The sequence below is a fragment of the Balaenoptera musculus genome, chromosome 3 (genome assembly GCF_009873245.2).
Source record: "Balaenoptera musculus isolate JJ_BM4_2016_0621 chromosome 3, mBalMus1.pri.v3, whole genome shotgun sequence".
In the NCBI taxonomy this organism is placed as follows: Eukaryota; Metazoa; Chordata; class Mammalia; order Artiodactyla; family Balaenopteridae; genus Balaenoptera; species Balaenoptera musculus.
This window is the reverse complement of record NC_045787.1, coordinates 116,043,082-116,061,465: the sequence shown is the minus strand read 5'-3', so window position 1 is coordinate 116,061,465 and position 18,384 is coordinate 116,043,082. Positions and strand designations below refer to the sequence as shown.

General features: G+C 43.5%; 1 protein-coding gene across 6 annotated transcripts; it reads right to left on the bottom strand.

Moving 5' to 3' along the window:
• Nucleotides 1–2,553: 2,553 nt before the first annotated feature.
• On the bottom strand, nt 2,554–11,249 carry PURA (purine rich element binding protein A). 6 transcript variants are annotated; one of them, XM_036846946.1, is made up of 2 exons: nt 11,162–11,249; nt 2,554–4,517 (listed from the first exon to the last, which is right to left on the bottom strand). In XM_036846946.1, the coding sequence occupies exon 2, from the start codon at nt 4,371–4,373 to the stop codon at nt 3,402–3,404; it is 972 nt and encodes a 323-aa protein (XP_036702841.1). In that variant the 5' UTR covers nt 4,374–4,517; nt 11,162–11,249; the 3' UTR covers nt 2,554–3,401. The 6 variants fall into 6 exon arrangements, with proteins under 6 accessions (XP_036702841.1, XP_036702837.1, XP_036702839.1 ...); XM_036846942.1 differs by lacking the exon at nt 11,162–11,249 and adding an exon at nt 10,226–10,651; XM_036846944.1 differs by lacking the exon at nt 11,162–11,249 and adding an exon at nt 10,360–10,651.
• Nucleotides 11,250–18,384: the final 7,135 nt, after the last annotated feature.

Below are 18,384 nucleotides of genomic sequence, written 5' to 3'. Positions count from 1 at the left end.
TCCCTCTGTGGCTGGATGACTGCTGTTTCCAACATCAGCATGATAAATAGGAGGCACAAATAAAAAGTAGCTTAAAAAAAGATTTGGTGACTTAAAAGAAAAAACAAAAAAACCCCAAAAAACGAACAACACTAAGCACACACACTTACATGGGCATTTCAAATCTGGTGGCTGATCTCTGGATTAAATTACTTGACAATGTCTCTCATTTTAAAGAACGCAATGCATTTCAAGTGTTCTTTTATACTTAGGCAAATGATATAGTTTAACCAAGCTCTTGGACCTTAATTGTAAGACAAAGCAGATCATTAAAAATAAGGCATACTTGTCATGAATTAAGTTTTGTTTACTTGTTTTTGGCACATTTGATCATACTGTCTTCTATGAATAAAACATATGGTCAAATATACCATTTCCTTTTTTGTTTCAGCACAAACAGGGTTTACCAACTAGTAAAATAAAAACAAGGAAAAACTCCAACATAAAACACTGAGATATAGAACCTTGGTAAAGTACCGAGCACCTGGGGGGAAGGGTGGGAAAAGGATGAAACAGGCGAGGGGAGAAGGAAAGGTTGGGGGGAGACTTGGGGAGGTAAAGTGAGATGCAAAAAACGAGCATCTTTACAGTCATTTGTCTTTTCTATGATCACGTCTTAAGAAGTCTTAAAAGATCTGCATGTGGATTTCTTTTTAAAACCACTGACCATAATTCAGACACTGGTTTCAAAATCTGAGTAAGATTGTGTTTAACTGTTAAGTGTAAAGACAACTGCACAATACATGTGCTTCTTGATCCGGTAGGATTCCAAGCAGAATCTGAAGTCTATAGCTAAGAAAGGCTTCACTTTAGGTAACTCGGACCCTAAAGAAAACCTCATGAAAGAACTCGCATCTCAAAGAAAGGACACTTTGCCTAAGTTTGCTGTGTTTTTTGTTGACTTGCACTACTTATTGCTGGCTACTATGAAACACTGATCTAGGAGTACTCCAACAACCTGTAGTACAAGGCTTAACTTTAAGAAGCTATAGTAAACAAGAGACAAAATCAAAGCAATTCTCTTTCCTAACTAGTAACAGCACAGAGAATGCAGTCTTTTCCATATCACAGTTAAAGTACAGTGAACAAAACAGCTCAACAAACCTTAAGACAAAAAAGTGCAGGTTATTAATGTTTACATGCAGTTGATAAGCATTCCAAATGTCACATTATGCACTGTAAAAGCTCAACTTTACTATATGGAAATAAGAAAAATGCACCTTGGGGGAAGGGGAAAAGCAATTTAATCATTTCCAGTGATTTTGTAAGTAAAGAAACTCCTAACTATTGTACGGTCACCTCATATTAAACATTGTATGAATATTAAAAGCAAACAATTTAATGGGAAAATGCACAGTACAATGGAAATAGCTTGTTATTCAACACATACAGTAGATCTCAAAGACAACACACTCAACCAGGGAGCTTAAAAATACCAAATCAAAACCCAAAGAACCAGCAGAAAAAAAAATCCTTCAAAGACAACTGTTTCACCTTCCTAGGCCAATGCTTTACAATGTGAGAAGCACTGATACCTTCCAGCTCCTACAGGTGGTGTCTTCTACATACAGCAGTTAGATCTATATGGCTGGATTTGCCAAGAAAACAATTCCATCCCCAGAACTCTTTATGTCAGACAAGATCCATTTTTTTTTAAACCAAAATACTTTCTACAGAATTCCAAACCAAAATGTACTGTTTAAGGCATCTTTTTTTTTATAACATTTTCTCTTCACTCAAAGATGATAGTCATGCAGCAGTTTAATGATAAAAATATATTAATATTTTACTATACAGCAGCAAGAAGTTAGTTGTCAATTAAAAGCACACGAACATCTTTAAATGAAAACCTGTAAAAGACTATCGTTACAAACAATTTCAGTTGGGAGGACACCAGCTTAGTAAAGTGCTCTCCTAAGCTTTGCATTTTCATACCCTACACCTTGAATATATGAGTTATAGAACATACTTTTGATAGAAGGCTTGTACACTTGGGGAACACAAATACACTTAGCATATAATGTAGCCAGTAATAACTAGCACCACAGCTACATGGAAATCCTTTACATACACCAACTTGGCTTTCACTTTTAAAATGAAGCTCAGAATCCATGGCTCAGTAGGATAACTATAATTGTGTTGCTCTGCTTTTTAACGGGTCTACATAAGTTAATAGCACTGGCAAAAATCAAAGGATAGCTTCAGACCTCTTATAAGTTTAGGAGACAGTGCTAGTGACCACAAATAGACTCACTACCTGATGTCCAAGTACAGGTTCACTGGAAATTGCTGCACGTTAGTTAAGTTTTTAAAATCTTTCTACACATAATAAAAAAAATATATTATGAACGATACAAGTACATCTCATATACACAATAATGACAAAACGCCTACTCAGTCAAAGCAAACAGATGCAGAAAAATATTATGGGAGATTTCCTTTTCTTTCTTTCTCTTTTTTCTTTTACTACTTGAATAACTTTGGTTCCAACCGTAAAAATCACAACTTAGCAAATTTCATTTAAATGCCTTTTTTAATAATTTCTTCATGTTCACAGAAGTTTCACTGACCATTTTTAAATGTTTAAGGTCCAGATGCAATGCATATTGTATAAAAGAGAGCACTTATTGTTTACCTTGCATGAATTAACCTACGTACCTTTAACTCTACAAACTTCTGCATAACATTTAGACAAAGCTCAGACACACAGCATGCCTAGCCCTCATATATATACACATCTCTAATCACAGGTATATAGGGTGTCAAATATACTATAATAACCTCCATGTAAGGTTTGAAATTTGGTAACAAAATGAGAAAAAACTAAAAATATTATTTTACGTGTTCTAAAATATCTCTTTTTTGTGCTAAAGTCAAATGTTAGCTCAACATGAAAAGGACTTTTATAGAATTCAGCAATATTATAATCTTGACCATTTTGCAAACACTTTTAATAATAATAGCTTAAACGTGTACAAAAGTTCTTGGTTAATTAGGGAAATAAACACTCAGTTCTTTATATTTTTTAATCAAGTAGGAAACACAGTTCATATAATGTTATTACTTTTTGTATTTTTTTTTTGTTTTTTGTTTTTAGCAGCTGCTTACTGTTTTATATGGTGGATAAAGTGGACAACATCCAGCGATGGGTGGCAAGTCAAGAAGAGAAACTGTCAGTTGGTGGAGGTTCTGTGGGTGGTGCTCCCTTGGAGTTAACAGTTCTTTTTTTTTTTTTTTTTTAACTTTTTAACTTTTTATTTTCTCTCTTTCTTTACAGTATATTTTCTCTGTGTGTGGCTGTGTGTGTGTGTGTGTGTGTGTGTGTATGTATGCATGTGGGGGGGGGGTTCCATTCAGTTTGATCAATCTTCTTCCCCTTCTTCCTCACCCTGCAGTAGCAGGGTGGCAGCGGCGGTCTCCTCCTGCTGCTGCTGCTGCTGCTGGTGGAGCTGCTCACAGGCAGCTCGCTTCTCCCTCTGCTTCTCTTGAATCTTCTTCATCTCCTCCGAGTACTTGCAGAAGGTGTGTCCGAACTTGGCCCACACCTTGTAGGGCACGGTGATGGAGTTGCGGTAGGTGGGCTTCACCTCGCTCACTCGCATAAACACGCCGTACTTGTTGGAGCCCACATCGAAGAAGAAGCGCTTGTTGTCCACAGTCAAGGAGGTGCCCTCGGGCAGCTCGGCCGGCTCCTCCTCCACTCCGTAGTCGTCGATGAGCTTGGCCAGAGCGTCGCGGAACTCGATGAGCCCCTGTGCGGGCAGTGCAATGGTCTGGCCCTGCGTGGAGCCCAGGCCGGGCCCCCGGTTGACCGTCTGGCGGATGCGCAGGAAGCGGCCGCGCTGGTTCTCCTTGAGATCCATGTAGTACTTGCGGTTCTCGCGCACCAGGAACTCGCTCTTGAGCGCCCGGCGCGGCTCGTCCTGCGCCTGGGCCAGGTCGGGCGGCTGGCTGGGGCCCAGCTGCGCGTAGTGCTCGATGAAGTCGCCCAGGTAGTCGCGGAACTCCACGGCCACTGACATGGAGAGAGTGAGGCGGCTCTTGTTGCCGCCCGCGCCCACCTCAGCGATCTTCAGGAAGCGGCCCTTGGCGTTCTGCTTCACGTCCAGGTAGAAGCGCTTGTTCTGGATGTCCACCCGCTTGGAGGCCAGCTCCTGCGTCTCGTGCTGCAGCCCCCCCGGGGCCCCGCCGCCGCCGCCGCCACTGCCGCCGCCGCCGCCCCCGCCGCCACCACCGCCCCCGCCGGAGCCCGAGCCCGAGCCCGGGTGCCCCAGGGAGCCGCCCGAGCCCAGCGCCGCACCACCCTGCTCGCTGCCGCTGTCTCGGTCCGCCATGATGCTGCGCTCCGCCGCCGCGCTGCCGCCGCCTGCCGCTCCGCCCGCCGCCGCCTCAGTCGCCTCAGCCGCCGCTGCTTTCCCTCCCCGGCTCCGCCTGCTGCCGCCGCAACCCCCACAGCCAGTCAGCCACTCTCGCGAGATCTGCGGGAGAGACGAGACAGACGAGACCCGGTAACAGGGCACTGACTCCCCAGTACAGTAGCCGGGCGCCCTACTGTACGCGCCCACCCGACCGCCAGCACGTGACCCGCACCCCCTCCCCGTTGCCAGTCCCCCATCCGCCCGCCCGCCAGGCGGCGCCCACCCACCGGCCCTCACCCCACACTCCTGGTTGGGGTGGGGGGGGAACCAGAACGCGCCGCGTCGCAGCTGCTGCCGCCACTGCCGCCACCACTGTGGCTGTCGCTGTTGGCCAGACCCTGAGTGGCCTCGGCCCGGGGAGTTGGGGGACTGGCGTGAGAAGGGGACTGCCATACTAAGCACAGGGAGTGGGCCTGAGCTCTGCTTTCCAGTGACCCCAAAGAAGATGTGGGGGGAGGGGCCCGCGCAGCGCAGTTGAGCCCGCTGCAGAGAGGGGACACCGAGTCACGGCCACCCCCTCCCCAGCGGGCCCCATCCAGACCCAGATCCAAACCCAGACAGGCCCACCCGTCACTTGACTGGACTGTCTCCTACCGCAGAGCCCTGGCCGCAGAGGCGGGCGAGGAAGAGGAGAGGTGGTGCGGCGGTAAACCTTAGCTGCAGAAGGGGCTGCCAGGGATGAGGACGGGGCGCCGGCAGCAGTGGCGCGGAGCACCAGACACCTAGCCCTTCCCTCCCCTCGCTCCCGCCGCTCCCCCTCCCCGCGCACGGCAGCGGCTCTGGCCTCAGATGATCCCGCTCCCCCCTCCCCCCCAACCGCAGCCCCGCACAGTCGGGCGGGCGGGCGCACTCACCGGCAGGGGGGAGCCGAGCAGAGGACGGCAGCCGCACCAGGGCCGGGGTGCCCGCAGTGCCTTTTCCCGTTGGCTCTGCCCTTCTCCCCAAGCAACAATCAAAAAGAAACCCCACACTCACCCCAAAACCTTCAACCAGCCCCCTGTGGGACAACGACTGCCCGCCTGCCTCCCCCTCCTCCTTCTGAGATTTGGGGAAGGGGGGCACCCTGTTCAGGGCTGAGCCCAGCCTGGGTTGCCGGCCAGCTCTGCGGATAAACCAGGCCCTGCCGAGCCTTCAGCCCCTAGCCCACTCTTCCTCTCTGGAAGGACCCAGATGGAAGAGAAAACCAAGCAGGCTTTAGGAAATTCACGAGCTAAAAATGTCAGGATTTCCTGGGAAACGCAGTTCCTTACGGGATTCATTAACGCAGGTTCGCTCGCCCCTTTTACTCCTCCTCTCAGAAACTCCTAAGTGACAAGGAGAGCCCCCATCTCTCAAAAAGTAAAACATTAAATGATCGCTGGTTTTTAGGCAGACAGCTAGGTTACCGACCATTACCAATGACAGCTAAACCAGTGACAGCTAAAGAGGGTCTTCTCTGGTCTCAGGAAGGGGCTCAGAAATAATAGATTTCTCTCTTCCTAGATCTGAGGCATAAACTAGGGCCTATTTTCCTTCTTCCAGATAGACAGCAAATGCTCACACTCCCTCACTGCAGTCTGAAGTCCTACCAGCTGTGGGAAAGCTAAGGCCTGTCTCCAGGGCACCTCCTGCCTATGCCCCTACATGCTCCCCATCACCTTATGCAAGGGGCTTAGGGGATACAGACCTCACAGCCCTATTCCTGGCTTTCTCAAGCATGGATTGTTGCCTCCACCCTGAGAAGCATATACCTATCTCATCTGTAGGCTCCATTCCCATTTAACACTCCCCAACCCCTGCCCCCAAAAGTAAGGAGACTTGCCTCCCTCACTCTTAGCTCCCAAGACATCTGAGTACCTGGCTGCCCAAGCTTCCTGGAAATGAGAGGGGTAAAGAGAGAACTAATGATAAAGAAACCCAGACCAGCCCAGGGCGTAAGCTTTGTCAGTGCTTGAGACCTTAATGCCCCCGGATATATCCCTTCATCTCCTGGGCAAACCTGCCTGCTAAGTATTCACAGCTACCTTTTTCTCTTAGCAAGGGCCCCATTCAACCCAGCATTAGCTACTTCAGCTCTGGGCTGACGTTCGCTACCTCCCGCTAAAGAGGAAGAAACAGGGCAGAGCACCCTGGCTCCCAAGAAGAAAACTGGGATAGTCCTGTGAACCAGCCTCAGAACCACCCACCTGTCCAGCTGTCCCTGAAATGGCTCCCTGAAGAGGAGGCCCACTGTGAGAGATAGAAATCCAGATTTTGGGCCCCATAAAGAACTTCCCCTTAGTTTAGGGTCATCCTCTAGCACCGCGTATTACCCTTTCAGTGCTGATTTTTCTGCACTCCCTCCCCTGTCCCCAAGTCTGTCGGGAAGGAGACGTAGGAACTGTTGGTGCACTTCCCACCACACAGAAATACATGTGTAAGAAGCGGCGGCTCCTCTAGGTTTGCACGGTAGCGATCAGGACCCTGGATAGACCCCGGCCCCAAACAGGGTCTCAAAGGCTGAGTGGCAGGGTCTCCGCACAGAACTGGGCGGGGCATTACGCTTCCACCTGTAAGCTGAGACTACTAAGACCTGGTTAAGACCGCTCTAGAAGAGCCGCTATTCTTCCTCAAGGGTTTACTTCGCGCTGAACCAAGCCCTTGACCCCTCAGGAGAACTCAAAGCAGCAAGGCCAGTGGGGCTGCGATAAGGGGGCACGCGCCTGCCGGTCCCTGTCACTCTTCCATGCTAATGATCGCTTCCCCCAGGACAAAAAAGTAGGGCTCGAAACTGCCCGCCTTCTTGAACCAACTTTGGAGTCTAAATTTCTTGCCCTCTGTCCCAAAAGTTTATGTCCAGGGGCTCTGAATTGGTTTGAGTTTGGGAATGCCCTGATTTTCTGAAAAAGTGACTGTCACCAGGAACTGAGTTCTTAGTTCCTCAGCGCAGAGGCAATTCATGAAGTTTCTAGACAAAACACAAGTTAAATATCATTTGCACGCATAAACTGGGAATTTTAAGCTCAAATCAGTAAACAACTGAGACCTGGATCTCTCCACATAAATATGTTCTTACTTATTTCATGCTTTTTATTATATATGTATAAAATTTTGCCTTTATCTATTAGCTTCTTGCCTACTTTATAAATGTATCTAAAAGCAAACAAGGTTAATAATGCCTTTCCCAAAATAATACAATGATAAATAGGATATTTAACACATTTTCACTACTCAAACAAGAGAGTTTATTTCAGGATAAGCCTGTAAGTGTGGGCTTTTGGTCAGAATGGAGGGGGTGGTGAAAGGCGGCTTTCCGTAGGCTACAGAATATAGTACCCTTAAAAGGCAGTCTGAGAGAAAAGTCTTAAAACAAAGAGTTTAACCTTAAACAGAACTTCAAAGTTAAATTTGCATCCTAACATTGAAAATCCATTAGCAAAGTTGTGGATTTAAAAACATACCTAGCTATTTGTTAATTACCAAAACAATATGCTAACTTGGTAAATGAAAAGCCAGTTCTAGTGTCTAGATGTTTGCATTGTCATTTTAAACCAAATAGTTGTAAAATTAAAATTATAATTTCAATACAATGTAGGAAAGACAAAGGGAAAACGAAATATATTAATATGCACAGAATATCTGTGTTAATGAAAGAACTATCAAAAAATATTTCTTTCCTCCTCAAAGTTTGCTTATATTTTTAAAACCTAATAAACGTCTCTAGATTTAGTGTGCTCTCTTATTAACACTACACACACATTTCAAGGAAAATAGAGATTGCTTTATTTTTAATCCCTCTATCTCTACATCTTTAACAAACTCTTACCAACAAAAAACTGTTCACAAGAGAAACAGATACTAGGCTGAACAAGAAGGAAAAAACCTCATTTTCCTCAGCCTGAAATACGGTTGAGTCTGAAATAATCTAATTCTAAAAGTAAAAATTAACACACACATTTACAAAATAAACTTGGAGAGAGGAGATCTACCTCTGGGTAATAAACCCTTTTGATTACGGAGTTCCCAACAGAAACAATACGCTCATTAATATTTCACAGAATCACAGATTTCCCAAATAAAAGAGAAGCAAAAACATTAGAACTTGTGTTTTCAAGTGCTACTTAGGTTAAATGCCTGTCTTAAACCAGACAATTATCTTCAATACCCAAATCATTAAAACTAACTGGAATGTTGTACTGTAACTGTTCAAAGTGGAGGAATTACCCATTTCTTCTCATGGCTAGCTACCAGGAAAATTAAGGGAAACTCTCAAGTAAATCTTAACATTTAACAACAACGACTAATAGTATTTCACCGACCATTTTTTAAAAGTCTATTCCTTTTCTATAGCTCATCTAATCTTTAAAATTATGCCTCTCCAATGCTATTTCAATGTTTAGGGTTAAAGATATGAATTAAACATTTAAAATCTGAAGAGAACAATCCATGTGATAGAATCCTCACATTTCCCCAAATGTTATTTTAAGCATTTGCAGAAGAATTAAATAAATGTAGCACACATTCTAAATTCGATAAAAGATTCAGAGAACCCGACATTTTATGTACCCAAAAGGTCCAAACAGAACCGATGCAAATGTCAACAGCTCTCTCTCTTTCGGCTGATTCTTAAATGGTTTTACTAGTACCCAAAGGAATGAAATCAGCAACTCTCTCCACACTCTAGTCAACACTCCAATTTTCAAAGCCGCAATTCGAAAACGTCAGTTTGGGCGGGGAACAGTGAGGGTCTTGAAGTAATCAAAAAATTCCTTTTCTCCTCTGACAATCTACCAAAAGATGTCAAACCAAATTCAGCCTATTATAAAGCACTGGGGCTTCCTTCCAAGGACACGGGACACCAGCAGAGACACCGCTGCAAAAAGCTGTCCAAAAGCGCCTGGCCCGACAGAAACGTAAAGGGGCCCAGATAAGAACGAATTAGAAGCCTCAAGAGGGTCCCGCAGAGACAACGTAAATTAAAGTAGCATTTATTCAGGGGTAGACAGCAACGAACCAAAGAAAGTTTTCCCAGCCGGACTCTTGGGCCTTTCTCTATCCAAGTTCAGGCTCAAGACAGATATATTTGTTGGGGCCCCTTCCCCTATAGACATAGCCGCTGCCGGGGCCTACCGTCGCTCAAAGGGAAGACCCTCTAACTTCACATCCGTCCGTTTTGCCCTCGGACAAAGGCAGAGGAGACTATGGAGCTGACCTAGCTCTGTGGGGCAGCAAAAATGCCTTGTTCGGGCCACCCATCTTTGGGCCTGGCTTCGCCTGCGCTGTCAGCACCAGTGTATTCTTTTTTATTTTTACAACGCATACTGGGAGGGTGTATGCATTGCGGGGGTGGGGCGGGGGTTGAACAGAGGAAAGGAGGGGTTGGTAGTGGAGCCTAGAAGCCTCCTTCCTCTCCCCTCCTGCCAGGGTTGCCGTGCAGGGAGTGTCGGCCAGGTTTGGCGAACTGTCCCAGGCCCCAGGCAAAGGTGGTCAGGGGGAATGGGGCTCAAGCATTGCTAAGCAAACGGCACCACTGGTGGTCTCCAGCGCCTGAGGAGGTAGGATTGCTTTTTTTTTTAAAGGGGCGTGTGATTTTCTTCTTTTTTGGAGGTGGGAAGGAGTTCGTTCGTTCGTGCGCTCCGGAGGGAGGGGGGCGCGTTGCTGCACTACCAGGGTTCCCGGAGGAAGGGTGCGGGGATGTCTACAATGCTACAGTAATTATTCCTGGGGCATAAGAGGGCAATTAGAAGGGACAAAGTGGGCGGCACCTCAAGCTGTGGCAGTGGCAGCAGAGAAGGTCGCGAGGGGCTTACCCGGGCGGGCGGGCGGGCGCTGTCCTGCCGCAGGTGAGGGAGGGCGCGGGCTGGAGGGAGGGAGGGCGCGCGCGAGGCAGGCGCTAGGCGGGCGCGAGGAAAGGGGGAGGGGAGGAGGGCGCGCGCGCGCACACCTGTCCTGGACAGCGGCGCGAGCCGAGCTGCGCCTCACTCGGGCTCTGCCGGCTGAGGAGGGAGAAGGGCGGGCTGGCAGGCGGGGGCGGGACGCCGAGGGGAGGAGGAGGAGGCGGCTCGGATGGCTGGCTCGGCTCTCACTCGTTCTCCCTCCCGCTGGCAAGTCCGGCTCACACCCTGCTTCTCCCGCTCACTCACAGCCCCCTTGGCTCTCCCTCCTCCTCCTTCCCCTGCGGGATCCGCTCGCTGCCGCCGCCGCCGCAGACGGCAAGTCGTGGCAGCCAGACGTCGGCGCGTAACCCGGCGCTCCGTGCGTGACTCCGGGCGACGTCAGCGCGCGCTCCCCGCTACCCACCATCTCCCCCCCACACTCCTCCCGTGGCTCGCGCCCTCCGCCCTCGCGTTCCTCCGTTTCAGTTGCCGCGGCGGCGGCCGCCGAGCGCGCTCCCTCCGCCCCCCATCTCGCGCGTGCGCGCGCCCTCCCCGCCGTTGGCGCGTCAACAGCCCACGGCCCAGGCCTTGAGGCGCGTCTGAGGAGGGGGCTGCCTGCGGCCTCTTTGCCCGCCCTTCCTCCGCCCACCGCCGGTAGCGCCCCCGGGAGGACTTCTCCCTTGTTGGGCTCTGAGGGCGGAAGCCAGGCTCAGGCGGGGAGGGAACCCTGTAGGGCCTGCGTCAGCTCCAACTTAGGGCCCTCAGCGTCGTTGTCAGTGTCGCTACCACCCTGTCACCCTGCCCCGCGCCCCCGTTCCGCCCACATCTCTTAGGAGGCGATAGGCCTTTCATCTCCCAGGAGGGTCTCACCTTGGCCTTCAGACGCCCGCCGAGAGGGGCTAGAAGGGCAAAATTAGCATAAAGAAACGGGCTAGACCACGTTCAGGCTGTAGCCCCAGGAATCCTTGACAGGAAGCGTGGGGTTGCTGCCCAGCCTCCCACGCAGTGTAGGTGAAACTGGGCCCCTTTGAGGGACTGTGACTAAGGACAAAACCCTGATAAATATTATTTATGCGTCCTTGGGCCGAGAGGGAGAGAGTAAAAGGGACGAGTTAATTTTCATAAATTGCTATGCTAGGGCGAAATGCAGAACTATAAAATGTCCTTTAAGAGTTTTCTTGAAATCTTTGACCAGGTTTGACAAGATTTTTGGTACACGTTAACTTTTTCCCTCATTTTGTATGCTGTCACATCTCCATCCTGCAACACTGCATACATAGAAGATGGATCAGTTAAAAATATCGGCTGCAAAATAAGCAAAAAACAGCCTTACCATCTTTATCATTATTTAAATAGCTCTCAGAGAAGTCAATCTGTGATTTAAGGAAACTTAGTCAATGTTTTAACTTATTTAACTGAGTGTATTTTATTTTGAGGTAACTTTGCAATACACTGTGAGATACTCTTTTATTAGGCAATAGTAGACTTCTTTTTTTTATGTTTTATTTTTAATAGTAGACTTTTCAACTCACTTATTATAGGACCTTTTCCAAGAAGCTTACCTAGCTAAGCCTTAGAGGCAAGTAGGAGAGAGGTGAAATTAACCCCATTTTATAGACGAGAAAATTGAGTTACAAAAGTATGTCAGTTGAGAGTTGGAAGCAGTCTGTCACCGATAGAGGGAAACACCATAGGTCTATTATTACCTGCTTTATCCACTAAACCAGAGATTCCTCAATAGTTTACTTCCGGGTATCTTTTGATTCCCCCCTCCCCCAACCCCACACTTGTGTATTGTAGGCAGTGCCTAATGTCTGAGAGAAACAAATTTGGGGAGTTTCCTGGAGACCCCAAATCACAGATTACTCTAAAAAGTTTGAATTTGAAAATTTCTGCCATAGAAAATTACAGCTCAGCAATAATTTACTGTGAAACAAACTTCCATATTAACAAAACAGCAAAATGTTTATTAATCCCTAGTTAGAAATGAGAAAATTTTGAGACAGCCTTAAGAATGATGGGTCATTTCCTTTGAATTGCTTCTTTATTCGCCTCATCTTTAGGTGGCAGCACTACTATATAAATATCTTTAAAACTACAGTCTTCTGCAACTTGATATCCTGAAGAGTGTTTTGTCCTAAATGCTTCCAACTATATTGTGGAGATTAGAAGCTAGTGAAAATATGAAATCATAGCTGAGAATTAGTATACTTAGGAGGTTCTAAAGGAGGAAAAACAGGCTTTCAGAGGAATGAATAAAATACATGGAGCTACTGAGGGAAAAGATTAGAAAGGGTTTTTTTAAAGCTTTTTAATTTATCTTTATTTTTTAGCTATATGAGGAGCAAGTAGCATCTTTAAAGATCTCTTATTGAAAAAGCACAAGATAACCTTCCCAAGCAAACCATAGTTTCTCAGTACTGCATGTTTTTCAAGTGTTTACAAATTTAAAGTTGTTAGTTGTATAGTTGCAAGTATTCACTACAATTTTTAAATTCAGGTGCAGTTTTCGTCATTAAACTGCATCAAACTTATGAAGATTCCAAATAGGACCTTATTGTTGACCCTTGTGGAAGAGAAGAACTCATCTTGGCTCCTTTCCTGGCTTCCTACATTTTTCATGTAAAAAATAAAACACCATTACTCAAACTCAGAGATGTGAGAAGATGAACTAAAACAAATGTAAAGTGATAAAAATTTACAGATATTCTATATCTTAATTTCTCCCCCATTTTTCAAGGGTAATGAATTGGGATATATGGGGGTTATTTGGATCAAGTGTTTTCTAAGCAGAACTTTGTTGTAATTAATCTTGTATATTTACAGTCATTCTTCCTGTACTTCTATATCCAAGCAACCAAGCAAAACTGAATTTACATGCATTTCAAAATAGACTGCTTTAGATTTACAATATAAATACAACCACCAAGGAATATAGAGGTATGACCATCAGGAGTGGGGAATTAAATCACTTCTGAGTAGATGATGAAGTGTTAGTAAAGTCTTTCTTGATGGCAGCTTCCATTTTTCTTAAGTCAAACTTGGGGAAGGAGTCTTAAGCAAATTGGTAGAACTCAAACTCAGCAGTATTATGTTAAGATTTTTAAGCTCTCTTGCGCCAGCAAATCATGCAGCCTGTGGGCCTTAGCTCCAAACTTCTGCCAGCTCCGTTTTGGCAGTAAAGTGTTCTGTTGAACAAAGTTTGCACGTGTTTGGGGTGTGAAGTGGCTCCTCAGGCATTTATTGGTTTTATTCCAGTTTAGGGACTTGAAGACAAGGGTCAGAAGCATGAAGCTTGTATAGGTCATATGTGCCCTGAAACAGACTATGCTAGTGATCTTGAATTTTCACTTAAACAAGGGTAACTTTTTCTTTGTTGGTGTCTGAGTTATTGAAGTGGACCCTTTAGTTTACTCCTTAAGTACTCACATGATATTCAACCAGTTCTCAGAAGCAGGTAAGCAGGATCCTCTCTGTTGAGGGAATAGAGCTGTGGAAAAATCACTCCTCATCCTCTTACCCACAATACCAGCAAAATGTGTTTATCCAGATGAAACCCACTAAGTAATAATATGCAACTTGAGAGCAAAGGGACCAGTAATTATTTAAACTCAATCTCATTGTCAAATTATATATAACTATGAGCTTCTGATCTTCTTTTGTATCAATTGTCTGACTTCAACTTTTTTACCTACCTCTTCCCATCCTGGAGTCATTGGTTAACAATACCTGGTCCAGAAATATGTGCTAATTTGTCTTATTTCAGAGGTCCCTTGTCCTGTTGGAAATATATATAAACAGTCTGTTTCCATTATTTTTTTCAAGCAATTCTAATAGAAAATCCTTGCATAATCTGGGGTAACACAATTTGAAAGCCATTAGAGTGCTGTTGGAACATTTTTTTTTCCCTTCCTGATTTAAGAGTAATGGGGGGGAAAAGACAAAAGTAAAAGTAACATGTTGAAATGAAACTGTCTTACCTTTAACCATGACCAATGGAATGTCAATTTTTAGGCTACAAGTATGGTCATTTGAAAAAGGTAGTTACTCTGGATACTTTTGCCAAGGGACTGTGGCCTAACTCCTTATTTTCACCTTTCCCTTCTCTTTCCTTCTCTTTAAAAGTAATTCCCAAGTCAGAACTAACATATGAATGTTAGAGATGGAGAGGAAAGCTGGGCTTTTCCAAAGAGTGGATCTATCTGGACTGGAAAGTACCATTGAACTTTGTTGCACATTTTATGGTGACCCCAGAACCCTTTGCTTGCATACTATAGGATATCAATGTGTTGCCATTTTATTACCTGGAGCAAGACTAAATACATTCATGAGTAGGTATGTACATGCAACCAGATACCACTGCCCTCTGAGGCTAATTTAGGCCATTTTTACAACCCAGTGCAGTAGCACTTGGCAATTAGATGAAGAAGGTCAGTTGCGTTTCTTCCTGTTGTGAGTAAAATGTGTGAAGGGAAGAATCAAAATATACCATGGGAAAAATACAAAGGGAGTTCTTTAATATTTTGTGCTATAGAATTTTTGTCTTTCAAGTATAATTTTTCTTCTTGTCTACTTAAATACTCAAAATTAATTATTAAATGTAAATATAATGTAATGATTAGTTTTTACTTTCTAGATAGTAAATCAATATTTACTTGATAAGTATGTATATAAAGAAGAAATGTTTTTTAATTACTATTTTGGAATCCCACAATATACATATTTCATAAACATATTACAACTGATGCTTAGTCTAGATGGCTTTTTTTTTCTCTTTTTTTCCCCTTGAACTTCCTTTTGGAAAGTAAATATTACCTGCTATTTTAGAACTGGTCCTTGGAACCCACCACTGTTTATCAATCAGCCTTATTTTCTTGAGTCATTTATTGAACAGTATCTATCTGTTCTAACAGTATCTATCTGACAATGCCAGACATTGTCTTAGGTGCTTGAACAAAACAAAGTCCTTGCTCTCACAGAGTTTCCAGTCTAGTAAGACAGATAATATAATAAACACATATATAATATAGTGCTGTATAGTGACAAGTGTTAAAAAGAAAAAAATAGCAGGTAAGGGGAGAAAGTTTTCTGTGTGATTGTGTGTGAATGTGTATGTGCATGTCTCCCACCTGATATTTTAAATAGAGTGATCAAAGAAGCCTCTCTGAAGAGGTAGCATTTGATCAGAGACCTGAAATAGTCATGGGAAGATCTGGGGAGATGTTCCAGGTGTTTATATATGCCACATAAAATCAGTCACTCAAGTACAATCCAGGTAACATCCCATGTATAATCTAGATATACATCACACTATGTATACATTTTTTTTTCTTAAGAGAAAAAAGAAATTCATTAGGTTTTCAGAAAAGTTTTTCATTTAATATCAGCATTGCTCTATATTTCCCATGATTATTATTCCATTATTTAATACAATAAGATTTATGGCTCTACAGACAAAGCTTCACAGTCCCTTATCTGCAATTCCAAAATCCAAAAACTTTTAAAATTCATTTTGTGGCAAAAATGGATCTGAACTGACATGACTCTGTTTAAAGTCTTTATTTGGTCCATTTGGTGTGACTATTGATGCATTTCATTGTGGAAATATGTGTTTGATTAAGGTATGCTGCCCCAGGCAACACAAGTTAAGTAAAACATAGGTAGCATAATATCTTACATTCCTAAAATATGAAACGAATATTAATTCAGAAACACATCTGACCCTAAGGATTTGGGATAAAAGATTGCAGACCTGTATCAGATTACTTCTTGGTTCTCTGATTAAATATCATCACTGATGTTAATCTTTAGATATCTTTTATTCAAAAGTATAATGTTTATATAATGCTCGTATTATGTACCTGGCACTGTGTAAATACTCTTTATTTATTACCTCATAAAATCCTCACAGCAACCTTATGAGTAAGTTCTATTATACTCGTTTTACAGATGAGAAAAATGAGCCACAGAGAGATTAAGAAAGCTGCTAAAAATCACACAGGTACTAAGTGACAAAGTCAAGAATTAAACCTAGACAATTTTCCTTCATAGTTTGCACCCTTTGCCACTAAACTAACTCTCCCTCTCCCCATCCCTCTCACCCTCCCTTCTTCTTTGGAGAAGTTTTGAATATAAGCCCTTTCCAAGAGCATAGTTTTTTTCCTTCTACTCTGAAGTATCAGACATCAAAACTTTACATTTTATTTACAAACAAATATCTGTCCATTTTTTTCATTTTATTGGCTCCTGCTATAATTTCAGCCATTTCTATTTCAAACTGACATTAGAGATTTACTTATTCTCATTCTCAGTCTAACAAGTTTCCAGTTTAACTTCATCTTTCACCATCCTTTTTATTTGAATATCTTTGGATAATTATGAGACACCTCCCTTATTATTGTGGTCTTGTCAAATGTCAGATCATATTAAAAGTTTAGATCTAGTTTATTGAGCAGTAGCATCTGCCAAATAAACCTCTGTCACTGCTTTGTAAGTTTCTCTCAATGAATTACATAACTTACTTCAGATCACTTTATTCTAGGCATATTAAATTTGTGTTATTGAGTTGGAATTGATTATGTTTTCATTAGTTTGTCCTCAGGTAAGAGTTCTTCCATAAGTAATTACAAACTGAGATAATTTCTGCTTTTATTTATTTACTTGTTATTTATTGGCTACCTAAAATCAAGATTGATTGAGTATATGTCATGAGGTTGTGCAAAGACTTTATTATGACCGTATAACATAGGTAGGGTCAATTTGAGTAAGTGTATTACGTTGAACTTTCCAAGAATCTATTCTTGATTGTCCCAGAGATCCATTGTGAGACATTAAACAAATCACTTTATTTGTTCTCTGTGAAAATTAATGTGTTGTCCTTGAATACAAACATGAAGGTTCTGACACATACTCAGTAAAGCATTATCTTTTGTGTAACGTTGATAGACTTGTTCTGAGCCAAACAGTTTCTCTGGGGTCACTCGACAGCTCATGTATGCTAAGTTTAGGGGTGCAGTTCATGGCCACTAGAGCTGAAAAGGAATTAAACCCATCAATTTTACCTCATTAGCATAGTGCTGAAGCAAATGAGCCCACAAGTCAGTTATTAAATTGCTGAGAAAGCAAAGAGAGACTGAATAAATATGTATGTGGGTTGAGATTGGCTATAAAGTACATCAGTTTATTACATGAGAAATTGAGGTCTTTGCCAAGGCTTACCTTGAGTAACTTTCTGTCTCCTGAGGGATCCAAAAGATGAGATTCTTCTCCTAAGACCATGCCCTGGAGACACAGCTTTTCTCCACTAGTTCTGCAATATTCCATGTTCCTAGTGCCCAGTACAAAAGTTTTGAGGCAAACGTAAAATAGATAGCTAGTGGGAAGCAGCCGCATAGCACAGGGAGATCAGCTTGGTGCTTTGTGACCACCTAGAGGGGTGGGATAGGGAGGGTGGGAGGGAGGGAGATGCAAGAGGGAAGAGATATAGGGATATATGTACATGTATAACTGATTCACTTTGTTATAAAGCAGACACTAACACACCATTGTAAAGCAATTATACTCCAATAAAGATGTTAAAAATAAATAAATAAATATAGATGGCTTCACTCACCTGGAAAAAAAAATGTTTTGAGGCACACCATTAATATTTACCAAGATGTAATAATGTCTTGGGGTAAAAATCTTAATATTTACAGTTTACCTCAACTGTATATAAACATTAATGAATTCATATGATGAAATACTTTTTTAGCTCTTCTGTTTTCCCTAATTTTTATATAGGCAAAACATCGTCTGTTCAGTGTGGTGGTCAAGAATGTGGGCTGGGTAATCAAATCTCCTAGGTTCAAAACTCTGCTTTCAAATTCCTAACTTTGTGACTTTGGCAAATTACTCAACATCTATAGGCCCCAGTTTCCTCATTTATCAAATGAGGGTAATAATACCAAGTGCCTCATAGGTATACTCTAAGGGTTAAATTAGTTAATTCATAAAAGCATTTAGAAGAGGATCTGGCACACACAGTAAGTATTCCATAAATGTGAACTCCCACCCACTGTGGCACCAACTTTTCCTGCCCTTCACTCAAGGCC